At 34.0% G+C, this 21,670-nt stretch overlaps 1 protein-coding gene across 3 annotated transcripts in view; it reads right to left on the bottom strand.

Moving 5' to 3' along the window:
• LRBA (LPS responsive beige-like anchor protein) overlaps nucleotides 1–21,670 on the bottom strand; it is a 727,005-nt gene that overhangs the window by 495,105 nt on the left and 210,230 nt on the right. For all 3 annotated transcript variants that reach the window (XM_067736701.1, XM_067736700.1, XM_067736702.1), the window contains exon 34: nucleotides 21,380–21,441. In XM_067736701.1, coding sequence (XP_067592802.1) covers nucleotides 21,380–21,441 — 62 coding nt within the window. The remainder of the gene's footprint in view (nucleotides 1–21,379; nucleotides 21,442–21,670) is intronic.

Here is a 21,670-nt window from a genome sequence, read left to right as displayed (position 1 = left end):
GCCATGATAACATTTAAAATAAAGCTCATTCATCACCAGCAGACAGCACATACATAGGCACATAAACTTTTGTGCAATACACTTAAACATGAACACAAAGGGTCACTAGTCATTAGAGGAAAGACTCATATGAATGACAGACACCAAAGAAACAAGCAGGAAAAAAAATAATTATTGAAAATGGACAGGGGGCTTCCCTGGTGGCGTAGTGGTTGAGAGTCCGCCTGCCGATGCAGGGGACCTGGGTTCGTGCCCCGGTCTGGGAAGATCCCACATGCCGCGGAGCAGCTGGGCCCGTGAGCCGTGGCCGCTGAGCCTGCGCGTCTGGAGCCTGTGCTCCACAACGGGAGAGGCCGCAACAGTGAGAGGCCCGCGTACCGCAAAAAAAAAAAGGACAAAATATTAACAAATTAAAATATTAAAAAGTATTGTTAATGGGGTAGGGAGAGGAAGACTAAAGAAAAGTATAATTAATACCATCAGAAAGATAAAAACTTTCATGTAAAAATTCAGGGCAGGGTTACTTTTTTATTCACTGGTACCTCTTTGCCTCTGTATTAGAGTTCTCCAAGCCAGGAGTCTGTGGCCCTCAGCAATGCCCATGATCACAGGCCTTGGGAGCTCCTTTAATCTCTAAGAAGAACTGGAGCAGGAGTTGTAACATGGACCGTCTTATTGGAGCCCAGAACATCTGGGGAGCCAGATAACCCTCTCTTTGCACAACATATGAAATTTGTCGTATGAAAAACAGAGCCCTCCAGAGAAACAGAACCAACAAGACAGAGATATGTATTTTATTTATTTTAAGAAAGTGGCTCACATAATTATGGAGGCTGACAAGTCTCTGCAGGGCGAGTTAGCAAGCAGAAGAACCAGGAGAGCCGATGGTGTAATTCTACTCCAAGCCAAAAAGCATAAAAATCTGGAAAATGAATGGTGTAGTTCCAGACTGAAGGGCACTAGGCTCAAAACCCAAAAGGAGCCAATATGTTAGTTTGAGGACAAAGGCAGGAAAAAGTGACACCTCAGTTCCAAGGCAGTCAAGCAAGTAGAATTCTCTCTACTCAGGGAATGCTCAGCCTTTTTGTGCTAGTCAGGCCTTCAACTGATTGGATGAGGCCCATCCACATCAGGAAGGACAACCTGCTTTACAAAGCCTACCGATGTCAATGTTCATCTCATTCAGAAACTCTCAGAATAATGTCTGACCAAGTATCTGGATACCCCATGACATAGTCAAGTTGACATAAAATTAACCATCCAGCTCTCCCCTCCCATCTCCCCTGAAAACCTCAGAAAAATAGAAAATGCTATTAGAAATTAAGAGTATAATAACAAATAAAAATTTTGAAAGAACTACCGGAAGATGTTGAAAAAGGCTCTTAGAAGAGTAAAATAAAAGATAAAATGAAGGAAAAACAGGTGAGAATGGATATGAAAGTTAGATAATTAATCCAGACAGTTCAACATCTAACTAAGAGGAGTTCTGGAAACAGAAATGAGAAAACAGAGAAAGGAATTCCCATAGATATAATTCAAGAAAACTTCTCTGAACATAAGTACATACTTTTTCAGACTGAAAAAGTTTACATTAAATATCAAAGACAATGGATTTTAAAAGATCCACCCACATCAAGGTACAATCCAGTAACAACAAACACTTTTTAAAATAATAAAAATACTAAAAGCTCTCACAGAGAAAAAAATAATTGGAAAGATTACAATTTTCAGCCTGTAATACTAATATCCCAACAAGCCACCAGTCACATATAAAGATTAAAAAAAAAAAAGACATTTTCATACAAGCAAGGTCTAAAAAATTCTGTCATGCATTCTCTTTTAAAAAATTACAAAGGACATGCCTCATCAAAATTAATAGAGAGACCCCACTATCATCCTCCATCCCAGTTCTGCTTTAATTTTTCCATGGCATACTTACTGCCAATTAGATTTCTTTTTTGCTTTTCTCTGTTCTATTCTCTCCTATTTCCTGTGCTAGGACAGTGACCAGCACATATAGAATAAGTGATCAATAAATGCTGAATCAGTGTATCTTTCATAAAAGAAGGCCACTATAGGACACAGGAAATAGACACTATAGCATAAGAGGGAGAAGAGGAAACATCTAGGTTGATGATAAAAGAAGCCTCCAGATGACACCTTTCTACACAACTAAGGAGTAACCAATCCAGGCAAGAACAAGAAAACAGAGAACTCCGGGTACTGTATCTCCAAGGAAAAGAAATGAACCAATAGATACCAAGTGTGTTCATTACACTGGTAGACGTTATATGATTTCAGTGGAAAATTCAGAAATAAATTTGTGGTGGGTACACAGAAATTTAAATTAACAAAAAAAGTAGGAAGTTACTAATTCCAGGAGAATCAATGAAAGAGAGACAAACAAGTGGGAGGCAGGGAGGGAGGGAGAGAAGAAGGAAGGATGGAAGGAAGGAAGGAAGGAGGGAGGAAGGAGAGGGAAGGTGGTTGGGTAAGCATGGTACATTTTGTGGGTCTGCACAGATATTTACATTGTCACGAAAATGTAAATGCTAGGTATGGTTTTAACTAAATACTATGATATAACTGTCCTGGAAACAAGAGAGTACATAAAATGAACAGGGACAGCAATATAAGTACTCAATAGTCATCTTCCATAGAAGACATTAGATAATATCTAAAACAGAAAAATCCAGAAATAGCTATCATTTAGAAATATGAAAGTAACTAGCAGAGTCAAAAGCTAAGAGATCTGAATGTGGCTCCTTCAAGAAAGTAAGAATCAAGGGAGAGAAGAAGAATTGCAGCAGGGAACTGCTGTTTTCAGTTTAAGTTTTATACTATTATTAGATCTGTGGAATAATATATGTTTTCCTTGATAAAAAATAAAACTCGGGGCTTCCCTGGTGGCGCAGTGGTTGAGAGTCCGCCTGCCGATGCAGGGGACACGGGTTCGTGCCCCCGTCCAGAAAGATCCCACAGGCCGCGGAGCGGCTGGGCCCGTGAGCCATGGCCGCTGAGCCTGCGCGTCCGGAGCCTGTGCTCCGCAACGGGAGAGGCCGCAGCAGTGAGAGGCCCACGTACCGCAAAAAAAAAAAAAAAAAGTTCTGAAGAACCTAGGGGCAAGACAGGAATAAAGACACAGACCTACTAGAGAATGGACTTGAGGATACAGGGAGGGGGAAGGGTAAGCTGGGACAAAGTGAGAGAGTGGCATGGACATATATACACTACCAAACGTAAAATAGATAGCTAGTGGGAAGCAGCCGCATAGCACAGGGAGATCAGCCCGGTGCTTTGTGACCACCTAGAGGAGTGGGATAGGGAGGGTGGGAGGGAGGGAGATGCAAGAGGGAAGAGATATGGGGACATATATATATGTATAACTGATCCACTTTGTTATAAAGCAGAAACTAACGCACCATTGTAAAGCAATAATACTCCAATAAAGATGTTAAAAAAAAAAAAGAGTCATGTACCACAATGTTCATTGCAGCACTATTTACAATAGCCAGGACATGGAAGCAACCTAAGTGTCCATCGACAGATGAATGGATAAAAAAGATGTGGCACATATATACAATGGAATACTACTCATCCATAAAAAGAAACGAAATTGAGTTATTTGTAGTGAGTTGGATGGACCTAGAGTCTGTCATACAGAGTGAAGTAAGTCAGAAAAAGAAAAACAAGTACTGTATGCTAACACATATATATGGAATCTAAAAAAAAAGGTTCTGAAGAACCTAGGGCCAGGACAGGAATAAAGACACAGACGTAGAGAATGGACTTGAAGACATGGGGAGGGGGAAAGGTTAGCTGGGATGAAGTGAGAGAGTGGCATGGACCTATATACACTACCATATGTAAAACAGATAGCTAGTGAGAAGCAGCCACATAGCACAGGGAGATCAGCTTGGTGTTTTGTGACCACCTAAAGGGGTGGGATAGGGAGGGTGGGAGGGAGACTCAAGAGGGAGGAGATATGGGGATATATGTATAGCTGATTCACTTTGTTATAAAGCAGAAACTAACACACCATTTTAAAGCAATTATACTCCAATAAAGATGTTAAAAAAAAACTATGAAAATGTAAATATCATAAACTATTAAGAATTTTTTTTAAAGATAGTATTTTACATCCTACCAAATAAAATTAACTTCATTGCTATTGGTAATAAAATATTCTCCTTTTTTTTAAGTATTGACCTAAGGATCCAAACATAATTTAACTTAAAAATGGAATGAAGAATAATTTGTTAACAAACACCTAAACTCATCAAATTATTTCAGTTTTCTTATAAAAAATTAAAAATTTAAAGGCTTCTGCTCTTCAATGGAATATCAATATTAATATTTTAAGATGTTACAGTTATCTATGCCTCTGTAAAATAAATCAAATTGGCTGGATATAGTTCCAAGTACCTAAATACATGTCAGAAACACTATTAGGAGTCAAGGGAGTAGGCCACAAAGGAGAGCTCAAATGAGGAAGGGAATGTATTAACACAAAATTGAGAACCACATTATGCACAGGACTAAAGGTCAAAACCAGAGAAAACTGGTTCATAGTCATGATATAGTAATCTTAAGTGCTCAAAGTAAACTATCAAGAACTTTTCAGCATTGTTTGCACTTTGTGTCAGCACTCTCTCAACAGCATATCTAACAGAAACTTGAGGAACCACATACCAGGAAAGACTATAGCATAATAGTAAAGAACAGGTTTTATTCCACTGTCTCTATAGAGGGTAAAACAAATCATTACATGAAATATCAAAAGAAAATTTTACCTTTTGGCAAGTTTTCGATTTGATGATTTTTGTGAACATGTACATCTAAATTGTACACCTAGTTTGTACAAGTATTATGGCTCAGTTTATAAATAAAATATATACACAGATAACTACAAAATAGAGAAAAGAAAGAAAAATTCTATTAAAGTTGGATTAGCAAATGGTTCAGTTTCATAACTGCTTATTTAACAAATGCTTTTGAACATTTACTATGTGGAAGTAATTGAGTATTGAGAAAATAACTATTTATAGGATTGACAAAATAGGGCTTCCCTGGTGGCACAGTGGTTGAGAGTCTGCCTGCCGATGCAGGGAACACGGGTTCATGCCCCGGTCCAGGAAGATCCCACATGCCGCGGAGCGGCTGGGCCCGTGAGCCATGGCCGCTGAGCCTGCACGTCAGGAGCCTGTGCTCCACAACGGGAGAGACCACAACAGTGAGAGGCCCGCGTACCGCAAAAAAACAAAAAAACCCCAAAAAGTTGAGATAACCATGCAATCAAGTATGTGATTACAATATAGTTTTAAATTGTTTGTAAATAATCAAAAAAGCAATAATCCCCTGGTGGTGTGTTTAAGCATACTTTAAAATTAATAAATTTGCAAGTTTCTTTAAAAATCTGTTTTTAAACATTTTCAGAAAAAACATATTCTCCAGTCAACAATGATCTTGCAAATAACTTCCAAACTGGCGTCAATATAGTCAAGATCTTTCACTAATCAATAAAGAAAGCTTGATTTCAATAAAGGTGACAAAAGTTGCTCTAACCCTTTCCAGCAACAAGCTCTCAACAGACGATCATCATTAAGCTTATATCAAGGCTTCATGTTCAGAAGCTATATAAATGTGTCCTATTAGTACATGATCAGTCTGTTTGGCAACTCCAGTTCTCCAGACATGTGGCAATTGCTGCCCTTTGAGGTCTGAAGTCAAGTCTTTAGGGAATCTCAAAGCCTGCACTGAAATTACAAGGAGCGTTCATTAGAGACTGCTGGAGAGGAAACATGAAAGACTTCCATTAAAACTATATAAAACAGCTACTTATTTTAAAAAGATTTTTAAACCATCTCATGTACTCAGCTATAATAAAAAGTATTTACCAACTGAATTATTTTTAAAAGCACTACTTTCAGGACATGGTACATTCTTCATGCCTCCCATCCCCCACCTCAATACACCTAACATTCCTTTTATAGGGATCATCAAGTCAAGCTTTTGGTGTCCTGGGAGAGAATAAAACTACCTATACCTCTAAACTCTTTCTACAAATCACTGTAAACATTTATAAAATGAAGGTAATTTTAGAGACAAAGTTTTGTTTTCTGACATTAATTTTGAATAATACAGTTACTTAAACTCAGCCAGACATACATATGTGTTTCTTTTTAGATGCCTCTTTTTTTACTCAAAAAGGCTCTCTCTAATTCATTTTCACTCAATTTTAAACTAATAATCATAAAAAAGTTGTAAACACAAAATAATATAAATTACATACTAGTTAATCTATGAAATGGCATTTATCAGCTAATACTATGTAAAACATATGAAGATTCAAATGTTTAAAATTAAAAGAAGAATGTCAATAAATTGACAGACAAGTGTTCAAAGAAAGTTCATGTCTTTGCTATCTCAGGATTCTGAAAAACATAGTAAATATATTTTCTAATTAATAATTGTTGCCATTTAAAATTTCTAAATCTGTAGGCACTTTTTAACTTGAGAGTATGGTTATTTATTAAATTTGCAACAAAACAAATACTACTAGATAATACTTCAGTAACAAATCTCTATAAAATGTTATATAAAATTCATTAGCTTGCCTCAGTCATTTCTTGAATTCACATATATGTTGGTTTCTGACAGCCTAATTCCAAAAAGCAATTACAATCTCCATCCATATGTAAAAAGATAACAGAAAGCAAGTACATTAAACCAGTTTAAAAGAATAAAAATCTAAAGAAAACAGATTACGAATGATTTATATGAATGCCTAGTGCTGAAGTTAATTACAAGTAACCCAATAAAATAGTGCCTTTATTATTGTACAGCAAGTAATAGCTCTAGATGAAAAAACCAGACTCTTTCTGCTGACTTTTGCATGCCCAATCCCACAGCACACAACATTAAGAATTTAAAATGTAGTAAATAAGGCATATAGAAAACAGCAGTTTTTAACTAAAAGCAGAAAACTCCCCTGCTGTTTAACCATTTGGAGTCTACCACTCTGAACAGTGACCACTGTAAACTGATACTATGTGCTCATTGAATAAATTCTTAATACAAAGTGAGATTTAATTTCAGTATTCAAAATTTTACATCAAATGAAAAGTAAATAACTGTGAAATGTATTCATTAGGAGAAAATAAAGTATCATTTATGTTTATGCTATGAAATTATATCTTCAGAATCAAATTTTTCCAAACCTCATACTACATCTACCAATAAAGCTTTGGTCCTAATTTTACAGTACTAAGACACATACATTACGTGCTGCAGTAGTATGTTATAGTTGTCAACAGCCACAAGCTATAGCCAATCACAGTATGCTTAATGACTTTCCCAATGAAGAGGAGTAAGGCCTTTCAGTCCAGAATGATTCCATAATATTTTCAAATATTTATCAATGTACCTAATGAGATATTAGTTGGTATAAACTTTAAGTTCAATGCAAAAGTCCTAAAACATGTTATGGATAAACATTACCATGTAGGTCATTTTGACCTACAACATAACTAAAATAGTGAAATGAAATACTTGATAACCTGGTTTTGCTGCACAAATAATCAGTGGTGCATCTCTCTCGCAGTATTTTATTCATATCAATTTCATCTCCATTAGAAATATATGCAATACTAGCTTATTTTGCCTTTTTTTTTTCTGGGTCAATAACTTTACAAATTGGAATTTGTCTCAACTACAGTAAAATTCTTTAAAGGTAGCGATGCCTATCTCTTGGGGTTCTCAACAGTATCTGACTCAATTTCCCTTATAACAAACATTCAAATGTTTGTTAAAGAGACCATAATTTAACACTGTTAGGTGAAGGAGGGAAGAGCATGGCACTAAGAACACTCACTAGATAGATTAGTCACTTGTTGTGGCCACTATAACAAATCGTCACAAACTTGGTGGCTTAAATTACTAGAAGTCTGTTCTCTCACAGTTCTGGAGGCCAGGAGTCCAAAATGAGTTTCACTGAGCCAAAATCAAGTTGCTCTTCTCCTGGAGGCTCTAGGGGAAAATCTGCTCCTTGCCTCTCCCAAGCTTCTAGTGGCTGTCAGCAGTCCTTGGCTTGTGACCACACTGCTCTCTGCTCCATCATCATACTGCCTCCTCCTCTGGGTACCTATCTCTAATCTCCCTCTGACTCTCTGCCATAAGGATACATATAACAGCATGTAGGGCCCATCCAAATAACGCAGGAGTATCCCTCATGTCAAAATCCTTAACATAATCACACAAAGACCCTCTTTCCAAATAAGGTAACATTCATAGGTTCCAGAGATTTGACGTGAATATCTTTTGGGGAGCCATTTTTCAGCCTATCGTACTAGAGAAACCAAATTAAAAGAACAGAAAGAGCTAGTTGAACAAAAGTGACTTTACTACAAAGTTCAACAAAATTCAAAAGATTCAAAAGAAATAAAGGCATTTTTTAAAAATTAGTATATTGTGGCAAGAGTTGGAAAAGTTTTTAAGCAAGTTAACTTGTGCTACAGGTGTTGGTTCTAACAATGATTGAGTTGTGATTGGTTTTGTTTTCAGTTCCAGAAATTCAGCTACCAGGCTACAAGAAACTCAGATCTGGGCAGCTGAGATAGAAGATACAGGTAACAAGCAGATATCATTAAGAACAACTCCTAATAGTTAGCAGAAAAGCAATGACAGCACTGCCAAATGTCCAAATAAGTAAGGCAGCAATTCAGACTTGGTTAAGATACTAACAAGAATTAGAAAGCTTCTTTGTAAAAAACTTTCCCGTTGTTTTACTTTCTCACTGCCAATGATCAAACTCCTTTTCTCTTCCTTAACTTACAGTACCAGAAAAAAAGAAACCTATGTTCACAAACTAAGCTACAAATTAGTGCTACAAAACAACAGTGAATCTTTTCAATACATATAAATAGGACACAACTCTGAAAGATTAAGCAAAGCTGTAAGCTTTCTTAGGTAAAGGAATAGACCACCTCCCCTCTGAAAAAAGAACAATAAGAAACCAGCCTTAAGTTTGCTCTCAATTATGTGGTATCTGATAATCAGAATAACATGACAAATCAACAGACTGAACAAGACAATTCCACTGTTTTAACAGAATGTCTAATGAAAACTTGAGATTCCAACAAAAATTTTTCAAAAATACATAATTATTATCAAAAAGAATGCCCTATGTATCCAGTATTAGGATATTGCCATGCATTTTCAGACTCACTATATGTAAAAGCACCTTGTGGAAAGGAAGATGTCAGAAGAACGTCAGAACAGATTCGGGTTTAGGCAGTTTGATTTTTCTGGGAAAATACCCACAAAATGACATGATACACGTAACACATATGTCAAATACCTGAATGCTACTTACAAAGCAGCAGAGAAACAAGTGGAAACTAAAATAAAATAGATATTAGAGAGCTTTACAATAAGGCAGTGGGGTGTGAATTTGATAAGACAGTAAACTGCAGCTTCTCTTGGAAAGGAAATACAAGAGACTCCTGTAGGAAAGTCAACTTGTTAGTACGTACTGAAAGAGGTAAAAATCAACACAAAGGAAAAGGCCATTTCTCTAATTCAGGAATAAGCTGGATCAGAATTTCTGATTCTTTATGGAGACCTTTTTCAAATGATACCTCCTTTTGTCCCTGCCTGTCTCCCCGATTCTGACAGCACTCAGGGTGAGACTCATCATAATGAGCAACTGTTAATGATGATGTATCTGGCCAGAAAAAAAAAAGGTTGATAATCAGTGACCTAGGTTAACTGTTATAAAAGCATTTCTCAACTATGGTAACACAGGAGGTGTGTTGAAATTAATGTAGTATAAATAAAAAGCACTGAAATATACAGAAGACATCTTTAAGAAAATCACTGGAGTACTAATCCCTAAAATGACATCCATCTCACTTGTATTAAGGTATACTTTATTGACTTCCAAAGGAGTGATCACTATAGCTAGCACAGGAAACAGTGGGATCACCTTTGGAAGCCTATGGAAAATATGAATGTTAACCATTAACCTTGCCTACATGAAAATGGCCCAAAACTGCAAATTTATGGGATATCTCCTAGATCTAATAATGTATGGTTTGAGATGAAAATGGACTAGACTGGGCATGTAATCATAGAAAGAACAGAAAATAATGAAAGAGAGACACTGCAGAAAATAATGGTGGACTAAAGCATAGATATGAAAAATCTAATTTCATTAAAAGAAAACAAGAGGCACTAAAAATACTGAAGAGAAGATTTTGTGTGCTGTTAAAAACACTTAGATTCAGAAACTAATAACTTTAATTTACAACCTACTTTGCTCTATGGACTGTTCTACATCCTTTTACATATATTATCTAATATAATCTTTATTACACCCATTTCACTCAATAAGAAACTGAGTCTCAAGCAAGTGAAGTGATTTGCCCATGGTTACAGAGTTAACAAGTGGCAGAGGGAAAAACGTTTATTAAAATTCAAAAATCTATCATCACAGCATTTTCCTGACCTCAGTCTCTTCCTAAGACCCTTTCCAAAGTGACTTTTCCCTTTCTCCTTTTGTTACCCATGATGGAGACAACAGCCACCTCTACAAAGTCCATCTCCAGCAACTGAGGAAGTAACTACTAGAAAAACAAATAGCCTTCAGCCTTCTGATTCGTGCTTTATTCAGGCCTAAATCAAAGTGCAAACTTCAGGTTTTATTAAAATTGCATGCATGTTTCTGGAAGCTCATATTATAAAATGGCAGCTTGACTAAAAACAGCTGCCTGACTAAAAGATGCATAACATATGGAATATATGGGCAACTACTTATATGTAATAATTGTCCCTCCCTAAACTATACTGTGTTATATATATATATATATATGTATACATAATGCTATTATATTCTAACTGCACTAAAGTACTAAACTCAGTCAACTGAGGCAAATAGTGTAAACACTTTAAAATTGACAGCAAAACGTAAATCTAGATCCTAAGAACTGATTACTCTGCTTAAAACTATTAAATTATATACTATTTATGAAAAAAGTTATCAGAGAGTTTTGGTATAAAAACAAAGACAATCTCAAGCTTTACGCTTTTAATCTAGCCTTTTTGTAATACTTTAACTTCAGTGGATTAATTTGAAGTAATAGAAAAAAAAGAAAGGACTAAGCAAAACCAAACAATAAGCAGTCAAAGCTGAGAAACACAGAAACCGAGCTGTAATCATAATTATGTTAAAACCAAAGGAAAACACTATGCTTAGAATATTTCCATTCACGTATTCCCCTTTTCTTCTAACTCGCTGCCTAATCCCAATTTAAAAGACCAGCTGTAAAACGGTGGGGTGCCAAATTAAAGCACACTTTATTTTCAGATGTCTCCATACTCATAGGCTGACTTCCTGTCAGGAAGAGTTCCATTTCTCTGAATACCCCAATCAGCAGGGAACTTGCAGAATTAAGTGCCAGTTGATATTACTTTGTTTTGCATTTACCACCCTTGAGAATAACGTTCAAAGATCTAGTTATATAGTCAGCATGGTATCATCCTTCTGACTAGACTGCCAAGCCACAGGGTGTACTGCCAGTTCCACAAAATTTACCTTCAAAGGTGTTGTTTTCTAAATCCTAGTGCGCTAGTGAATCAACAGGATGCCTGTATTTCAGAATAAATCCTGCGCTAAAGTTAAATTATGCTTCTCTTTGGTTACAAAGCACTTTAAATTAATACTGGAAAGGTCTGCATCCAGATTCAAATAAAGATCAATTAATGTTCACTAATCCATCAAGTTAAATATTTTTTTTAAAAGTGAAATGCAATAATTCAGTCTGATTTATTTGTTTTTAATGTTTTTGCTATTGTTTAAAGACAAATGAGTCCACCCTATAAAAGCAAGTTATAAAAATCTGAATCAAGTAAAACTATAAATTTTTTTTTCCATACTAGCATAAAGTGCAGTTATTAAGCTGGTTTCAAATGCTTCACAACTATTAGTGCATTTAAGATGTTCATGATCGGTTGACATAGCATGAATCTTAAACTACCCTCTCCAACTCCCACAGGCTTCCCATCATGCTTCTTCAAAGGTCTCTAGTTCCTTCTCATAAGGTCAAATATTTTGATTGCACACAAAATTAAGTTAATTCTGAGCACTTCAATACAGAACACCTATGCTCACAGCCTTTGTACATTATAAGGACAAAGCATTCACAGCAGCTCTAAGATAAAAACAGGTGATTGTACTGCAAGCCTACTTTTTTGAACCCAATGTTAATCATTACCATATTGATTCTCATCCATTCACAATCAAAAGGCCACAAGCACTGACAATAACAAATCAGAGACAATCAATTTACATTCACTAATTTTCTATAAATGTATTCTAAGGATGAGGAATAAAGGCATCCAAAATAAAATAAAAGGAGGGGTAACACTGAGAAAAGGTTGAAATATTAAATTATACTGATCCTAGTTGGACCATGCTACATATAAACTGGTCTTAAAGAATCCAATTGCCCCTAAAGTCCCATTTACATTGGAAAAAGGAAGGCTGGTTACAAAGAAAGTTGAATGATTTATTGACAGCATATCAAAGTACAAATTTAAACATTTACTACATTTTGCAAATTTGTTGCCATGCAAGCACTTTTAGCAATCTCTCTACTCAGATATAGATTTGTCTCTTTTAAGAAACCTTCATGTACAATGTGCTAAAATATTTTGGTAAACATCATTTTTAAGAGCCAGAGGTTCAACATTTGTCATATTCCCTTTGTTAGCAGAAGCTGTGGTGCCTGAAATGAATGCTGAGTTATTTGAAGCTAGTGACTTAAACGTGATAGAAATAATTCTACAGAAAGAGGAAAATCTACATGCACAAAGTGATTTCTTCATAAGAGGTCATCAGTTGAGACTTTTAACAGGTCTTTTTGTGACTCTTAACAGATCTTTTTGAGACCCAAAGCTGATCAGGTGAAAGGGATTTAATGCGTATCATTTTCTTACTTTAAAACATTTAAGTAAGCATAGGGTAAGAGTTCAGAATTAGGGTCTGAAGCCTCGATATAAGGGCTAAATTGCCTTTCAGATTAAGATAAAATTGAATAGAAGAAATAAAAGTATTAAATAGAATGGTGTCTGTTCCTTAACTAAAAAAAATACTTTTTAATGAATCAAAAACTCAAGAATTAAATTTAAAGGGAACTTTACTTAAATAAGGTAAATATATTGATTTATTCAACAAATATCTATTAAATGATTATTTTATTATAATCTGACACTAATAAACAACATAGACAAAATGGACAATTAAGAAATGACTTCCTGGGGCTTCCCTGGTGGCACAGTGGTTGAGAGTCCGCCTGTCGATGCAGGGGACACGAGTTTGTACCCCGGTCCGGGAAGATCCCACATGCCGCGAAGCGGCTGAACCCGTGAGCCACAGCCGCTGAGTCTGCGCGTCCGGAGCCTGTGCTCCGCAACAGGAGAGGCCACAACAGTCAGAGGCCCGCATACCGCAAAAAAAAAAAAAAAAAAGAAATGGCTTCCTGACTTCAAGGAGTTTTCAATCCAACAAAAGAAACAAAACTTATAATATAGCATAAGTATGAAAATAGCTCTTATGTGCATAAATTTAACCCTTCTTTAGCACTTAACTCTGTAAATTTAACTCTAAGATGGAGTTCTCTAAATTGGTGTATTCACAACTTATAATCCAATGTTGGGGGCATCTAAGCAAAGAAATGAAGATTAGTAAGAGTTAATAGGATTTAGAACTATTTTTATTCTAATTTATATTAAAAACAAAAAACTCACATATTAAATAAGTTTTGTTATTACACAATATATGCACAGAAAGATTTTTATATGTTCTTATGCCAAAAATATCTGTACATGTCAAAGATAGAGTTCTTCAGACCATATCAGAGGAAGAGTAAATTCCTCTCCCATCTATTAATTTAATGAATCTTCCTAAATATACCTGGGTGAATTTGCTAGCAGCATTCCATTCTCCCTCACTTCTCAGGGTTAAGGATCATCAACATAGATTTTTGTTGTCTACTAACTTTAGGAAATGCCTTATATACAAAGTATACTTAAAAAAAAAAAAAACATAAAAACACTACAGATTTTAGTGAAAACCCCTGGACTTAGGCATCAGAGTCATTTCGTGACTCTTAATTCTTTAACCCAATTAACCTCTAATAATGACTTCATATTTTTATTATGTCTAGGTCTTGATTACAAGCTATCTCAAATCCTAATTGTTTGAATGGATAAATGGATGACCTAAGAAGAGCAACAGCCACTGTATAATTTAGCTGTGTAACTATAAATTATCACTAAATCTTTATTCTATTAAAAATTGTTAAGATTTTATTGCTAAAATTTTACTCATTTATTTGACAAATACTGAAAATTTCTTTCACCAGACATTGTATCATATAACAGTCACATACAGATTAATTTCATTTTATTTGGACCTCTTGCACCTCTTTAAGTGCATAGCGAAGCTCGATTCTACAAATGGGTCACTAACAATGTATGTAATATCCCATTAATATAAAATATATTCTGACCCTGGTTTCTAGACTTTATGCCAGACACTTAAACATGATTACAGATCATAAACTGCCACAATATTGACTAAAAAGGTAATGGGATTCACTCAACCAATGTAGGAAATAGCTATATAATCAACTGATGTCAAAATATTTGAATTTATTCTTAAGCTTGGATTAGTTCTACATAAATATTGTAAAAATACATATATGTGTGTGTAAAAATACACACAAACACTCCTGGTTAAACTTAAGTTGTTCTAGAAAGAATACCAAATCTTACTATAATCAGTTCTGAACATCTATCCCTTCAGAAACAACATGTAAATTGAGTCCAAATTACCTACAAAGGAGAGAGAACAGGTAATTGAGTTAATTCTTGAATGAAGTAAAAATAATCACAGTGTTTCATGAAAAAAACAGCTGTACTTTTGCAAATCTACTGATTTTCTGTAATCACTGTGATTGGAGAAGCAGAGAAAACCAGAAGCAGAATACAAAAAGAGGCATTTCCTGTATTATTCACTGTGTCAACACTGATGTTTTTCCTAAAGTATATTTTACAAAAATTATCCATACACACTATGGCCATAAAAAGCATTTTGTGATCAAATATACTAATATTATTCTCATAACAGATTCAACAATACACTTTATTTTATATATATTTTTTTATAGACATACACACACATACACACATGTATTGACTAAAGGTCTTGAGGAACCCTCCAGTAAAGATCCTAATTAAATTTAAATGAACATTTTCCAAGCTTATTTACCACTGTCTGCTTTCTCAGAGAACATCCATTTTCATCACACAGTACACACTAGGATTTGCTGTACTGGAAATTTTGGACAGTGAGAACTGATCAAACAAGTAGCCGGCTACCACAAATCTAACCAAGGAAAATTATAGGTACAGCAAAGAGTAGAGGAAATGCTTTAAGAACTTTAATATCTATTGATCTCGATGAAATTATAAAAAAACATAGATGGAACCTGGAAAAAAATTTTTGACTGAAAGGCAAAGGAGCCTGAAATGATCTGTTCATGAACAGAAATAAAATTAGTTAAATTAAACAGGGATTAATAAATACATTTTTACGCCCCATTCCTAATTCCACTCCCTGCCCCTACTATTTGCTTCTATTTCTCTTAAAGTCCTCATAAAAATTCTATGTTGTATTACAATTGTCTCTCTTACTAGATTAAAAGGAGAGACTTGTCTTAAAATCATTCAGTACATGTCTGCTAAATAAAAAAAGAAATACCACAAGCAGGCATATTAAGGAGGACTCAGGGTAAATAAACTGACACAAAGCTCTGTATAAGAGACAGCATTTGAACTGAGCCTGACAGACAGTGAAAACAAAAACTTAGAAGTTTTTTTTTCGAAGTATAGTTTATGGCCTCACAATACTGCTACACAAAAGCTCCATACCATAAGATTTCCTTATAGGTAAAAAAAAATGCATAAGGAAGTTAAGAAGACTTTTATATTTCCAATGAGCAATTTAAACTCAAAATTCTTATTTTGTGGTTAGCAAAAGATAACCTATGTTTTACTGACTCAATTATTTCTTTTTAAAAACCACACCATTTTCTTAATATTAGATAGTGAGTTTTAGTTTAAAAGGTTGACGTGTACCCTATATACAGCACACTCTGAGGAGTTAAGCACCACAGTTAAATGAAGTAAATCTCCATTTATATTAAGTTCTACAATAAGTAAAACGCACGCACAGTAAGAGAAATCAAATCAGTAGCAACTTGAGGTGATACCGGTAGGGATTGATTACAGAAGCACAGGGAACTTTCTGGACTGAAATGGGTATTACACAGTTGTGTATATATCTAAATGCATTGAACTGTACACTTAAGATATTGTATATATACTCTTGTATATAATATTGTAAAATATTTACATATATATTGTATATTAATTGTGCTTCAATAACTGATTTTTTAAAAAGAAGTAAATCTGATTAAGCCAAAAGAAAATGAAAAAAGTAAGACTCTTATTTATAAATGAACATGATTACAATATTTGGCAATGACAAAACAGCTGACAATAAAAATGAACAATTAATACACACTTAATAACACACAAAAGAATGAGGATGTTTCATAATGAAAAGGACCAAAAGGTAAAAGCCCAAAATACAGTGTTTATGATCAATGTTACCATTTATTAATTGTACAGTTATATAAATATTTGGTTGAAAAGTAATTATGTTGAATGTTGGAGATACAATAGAAAATAAAACACAGTGCTTACCTTTAAGAAACTTAAAGTCTAATGGGAAAGAAAAAAAATAATAGACAATTTAAATAAAGAATGAAATTACTATAAGGTGGGTCAAGTGAGTGCTTAGGATGTATACCTCACCTAGGCTTAGAGTTGTGGGGAAGAGAGGAGTCAAAGAAAGCTTTCCAGAGGAGATGGCAATTTAGCTGGGAGTTGAATTATTTATTTATTCCATATATATTCACTGAGCAGCCATCAGATGCCAGGGACTGTGCTGGGTACTAGGCACACTTCACAGTTTACCTAGTATACTAGTTATATGAAACAGAAATAGCTGTAACCTTCATAGGACCTAGAGTAGAGAGAGGGATACTGGCAATAAAGAAGTAGCAAACTAGCACAGGTATAGTTAAAATTTGTGATATGATGAGTGCTAAGATGAAGACGTGCAAAAAAGATACCAACTATAGATATGATCTGAGAAGAGCATAATTAAGCTGAGCTCGGAGTGATGAGAAGAAGCCAACAATTAGACTCACCAAATTTGAAGGAAGGAAATTATAGGGAAAGAAAAAGCCTACGCCAAGACACAAAATTATGATGGCACATTTGGGTAACTTTAAATAGTTCGCATAGCTTGAGAACAGTTACAAAAACAAAGTGATAAGAAATGAGGTCCAAACAGTAAGAGAGGCCTAATAATGAAAGATGCCTTTGTGCCATGGTATAGAGCTGGTTTGCTTTCCCCTATCCTTCTCGGGGTTTTTTTTTTTTTTTAAATTATCTACTTTACCCAAAATACTCATCACAACTATAAAAAAGAAAAGCTCATGAAATAAAAAGCCAAGAGCAATAACATTAATGTCACATATTTAGAAGGAATAAACTCAAAAAGGAGAAGAAAACCAGAATTAGAGAAAAGAAATTAGAGGAGAGTGATGGAAAAGAGGAACACTTTACTATGAAGATTCAGGAAAAAATTCAAATGGCAATAATTCAACCACAAAACAGACATTAAAGAATCATATGAATAGTGATAGCTGGTTCTCATTATGAACATTATACTTTTAAAATTAATAATTCAGAGATATTGAAAGAAATGACCAAACCTTTTGTTATTACCTTCATGCAAAGGAAATATTTCCCAAAATAGCAACAATCTACATATTTTGTTGAAAAATGTATTGAAGAAAAATCAGACTAACACTATTTTTAAATTAACTTTTACTGCTAATTAACTACTCACACAGGATGCCAGGCCAGACTACATGGTGCTTCTAGTTTTTCTATATACTCTATGCATTTCTGATAAATGGGAAAAGAATAGATGACCTGGCAGAAGCCTCAGACAATAATATGTGATTTACAGGACATGAATGCAGCTACCATAAGATTTATCTGACAGCCCTCTCCGATAGTGGACTGTTGAGTATCCGATGGAATGATTTCTAGTCTAGAAAGTCTACTACTGAGTAGCCATACACATTATTTATTTATTAGATGTTTTGGGTTGAAACCATTTTTAAATGACGCACTTCACAATGCACAGTCATAAATTAAGCTTTAAACCCAAGAAGGGAGGTAGTGTTATTGGAATGTATGTCAGACTGAATTAGGATGAGCAACACAACACTTTTATAAAGTGGCCTTGAATACAATGTCAATTCCTTCAAAAATGATATTAATGTCAAATGAGCAGGATATAAACACTTTACACAATGCTGGAGTAATATTACTTGAAATATTTATTTAACATTTTCTTTAAATTCATATGGATTTCTACAAGGTTTATACACATACACAACAAATATTGGGCAAAAAAAAGTTACATGCTTCTGAAAAACTGAATCTGAAATATAATTAAGAAGTTGTTCGATTATTTTCTGTGCATCAGAGAATATACAGTTTCCTGAAGGGTGTATACAGTCTTATTTTAAAGAAGTAAAGAAGACTTAAATCAGGTTTTGGAGCTTAAATAGCTCTTGAATTATTTTCAGTATAGGAATAAGCATAACTTAATAAACCATAAGTATATATATATATAACTTTACTCAAAAATAACATGCTAAATATTTTAAGAAAGATTTTCAACTCTAAATAATAACATTTTGTCTTAAAATGTTAAAATTTAAATGGGATAAAATATGAAATGGTATCTAATAAACCTATTAATGAATGAGTGGATATTGAAAAATATGATCCTAGCTGAAGCTTTAACAAAATATATAGTGATCTACTTGGTCTTAATGACAGCAAACCAAACGTGATCATTTCCTCATTTCTTAAATTCAGGCTCTAAACTCTCTTCTGTAATAAAATACGGCAGACTTAAACACTTTGTTAAGAAGAATACAAAAAAAAAGTTTTGAATGGATTCAAGAAAAATAATCAGAACATGGCTGATTGCCATGAAATTAACATCAACTAATTTGTAGTTTTAAATCAAATTTGCAGATGTTAAGTTCATAAGCATATCCCATCATTTATGTGATTAAAAAGGAGTTTTTGACCTGATCTTTCGATCTTTGGCACTCAATCCACTACATCTCTTCTTTACAAAATTGATTAAAATTTTAGCAAGATGCTAGCCATTTACTTCCCACCCTATCTCAGACTAAAACAAATTATCAGTCAAACTCAAGCCACAGCCACCCAATATCTGCAAAATGTCGACTTCAAATTCAATTTCATCTCTCTTAAGCTTTCATGTAGAAAAAGACAGTTCACTTTTTAACAAAATAAATCACTTTTGTGATTGCCAATCTGACCTCTTTGAATTAGGAAAATTCAAAGTGAAAAATGTAATTATCACCCCAGAACAATCTGTATACATCTGGAGCTAATTCTAGCTTCATTTTTCATGTCAGTTTTTGCACTGTGCTACATCTTAGAGAGATGCCGTGGAACTTTTGGAGAACCCATAAAAAATGTTAAGAACTTCAAACAAACCAATAATGTGTTTTATTTAAACAAAACTTTGAGATGATCTGACTTTTGCAACTTACTCTAAGTGATCTTCATATTCCCATTTGATTGGAATAGTATTAAACAGCACTGTGACATACATGACAAATAGGTGTCTTAAAACATGTCATTCTTTATCTTTTCAGCTTCTAACATTCCACTGTGTAATATACTATATTTAAAACAGCTTTCATGTATCAAGAATACATTAAATTCTTCTAACCTAGAAAGTGAAACTTCACTATCAAACTTCATCTATGAAACAATTACATCTCTATAAACAATAAATTCATACTGCTGTTGAGTATACATATAAAACTGTAAGCAAATGATTCTTAAAGTAAGGGTAATTTCATGTCAGTATAAGAATGGTATATGGTAATTTCCATTCAAGAAATAAACGACCAATTATTTCAAATCAGATTACTAAATGGGAAATTTTATCCAGTCAGTTTGTAAAGGAATGGGAGTTTTCTAAAGTAGATAATTCACTTAAAAACATGACTCTCGCTAAATCTAAGAATAATAAGCCCACTTCAAACATAACTACTCTTCACAAGTTCATTATAAAAATCCATTAGATGTAATCTCTGGAAGTAATTGTTCTTATTGCATTTTATTGACAATGCATAGTATTGATTTTTCACACCTTCTATGATTCTTTAATTTGTATTCATGAAATGTCCATCAGCACAGTCAAAATAAATTTGGCAATATAGGCACTAAAATGAATAAATCGATGAAAAGAAACATTAATTTTGCATTATCCTTATTCGTCAGGCAAGTAAACCAGGAGAGTTTTAAATGAAGGTCAAAGGTTTTGAAATGGGTCAGAACCCTTGACCTCTAGACCAATACTCTTCCTATTAAAAAAGGCTATTTTAAAGTTTTAAGTAGGGGAATTTACTACCAGCAAGATATCATTTTTAAAAGACTACCAAAAAAAACTCTCAATAAAAACATTCATCTGTTTAACTGCTAAAGAGAAAAGAAAATATCACAGGATACATGATTTTTACATAAGTTTAAAAAAAAAATCATTAAAGTTTACCACATGAGGTATAAGGTTTCTGAACAATGAAAGTAATCTCGCTTTTAGGAATTTATTCACTACATCTTATTATGATGGCTGTCATATTTTTGTTGATGTTTTCCCAAATCTACTAGATATGTCAAAAATAATTAGCAATGACAAGAATTCAAAATTATTTATCACTCATTTTATAACCTCTGCACAAAAGGGAAGTAAACCCATTATTCCCATGGGAGTCAGAGTGGCACTCCGCGAGGTATAGAAATAAATCTGTTTCTGTAACTTTAATATGCAAGGCAAAGAAATTTAGCCATCTCAAGGCCATTTGATCTGGACATTTTTAAATGTGGCTCGAAAAACCTCTATTTCTCATTCATCTATCCTATTTCTCTCAGCACTCACTTCGAAATAAACTGTTAGCCCCAAACACAAGAAGTAACCCTTTTGCAATACAAATAAATTATTTTAAAACTGCAAGCACAAAACTATTGTAGCAAAAATTTCTAATCAATTTTAACTTTCTTGCAAAATGAATTCACTTGAGAATTTACTTTTAATTCAACATTGATTCTTGTCACTCACCTGAGAACACAGTAGCATAACCAATTCCACAACTGAACTACTAGACTTCATGCAAACCAGACCTATATCAAAGAGAATTTTTTTTTAAATTACAAAGTAAAAAACAAGGGATTTATTTCTTATACAACTTTGTCCAAATTGGTTTTAAAATAAAATTTAACTTCTTGCTAAGAACCAAACCTATACATATTTGATCATATGTGTAAACAAAACATTCTGTAATTACTTTAAACTTGGCATCAAAACCACAATTTTTTGTAGCCAATTTCATTTCAGCTTTCAAATTACTAA

The sequence above is a fragment of the Pseudorca crassidens genome, chromosome 4 (assembly GCF_039906515.1).
Source record: "Pseudorca crassidens isolate mPseCra1 chromosome 4, mPseCra1.hap1, whole genome shotgun sequence".
In the NCBI taxonomy this organism is placed as follows: domain Eukaryota; kingdom Metazoa; phylum Chordata; class Mammalia; order Artiodactyla; family Delphinidae; genus Pseudorca; species Pseudorca crassidens.
Note: the sequence above shows the minus strand (reverse complement) of the source record. Positions and strands in the feature narration are given on the sequence as shown.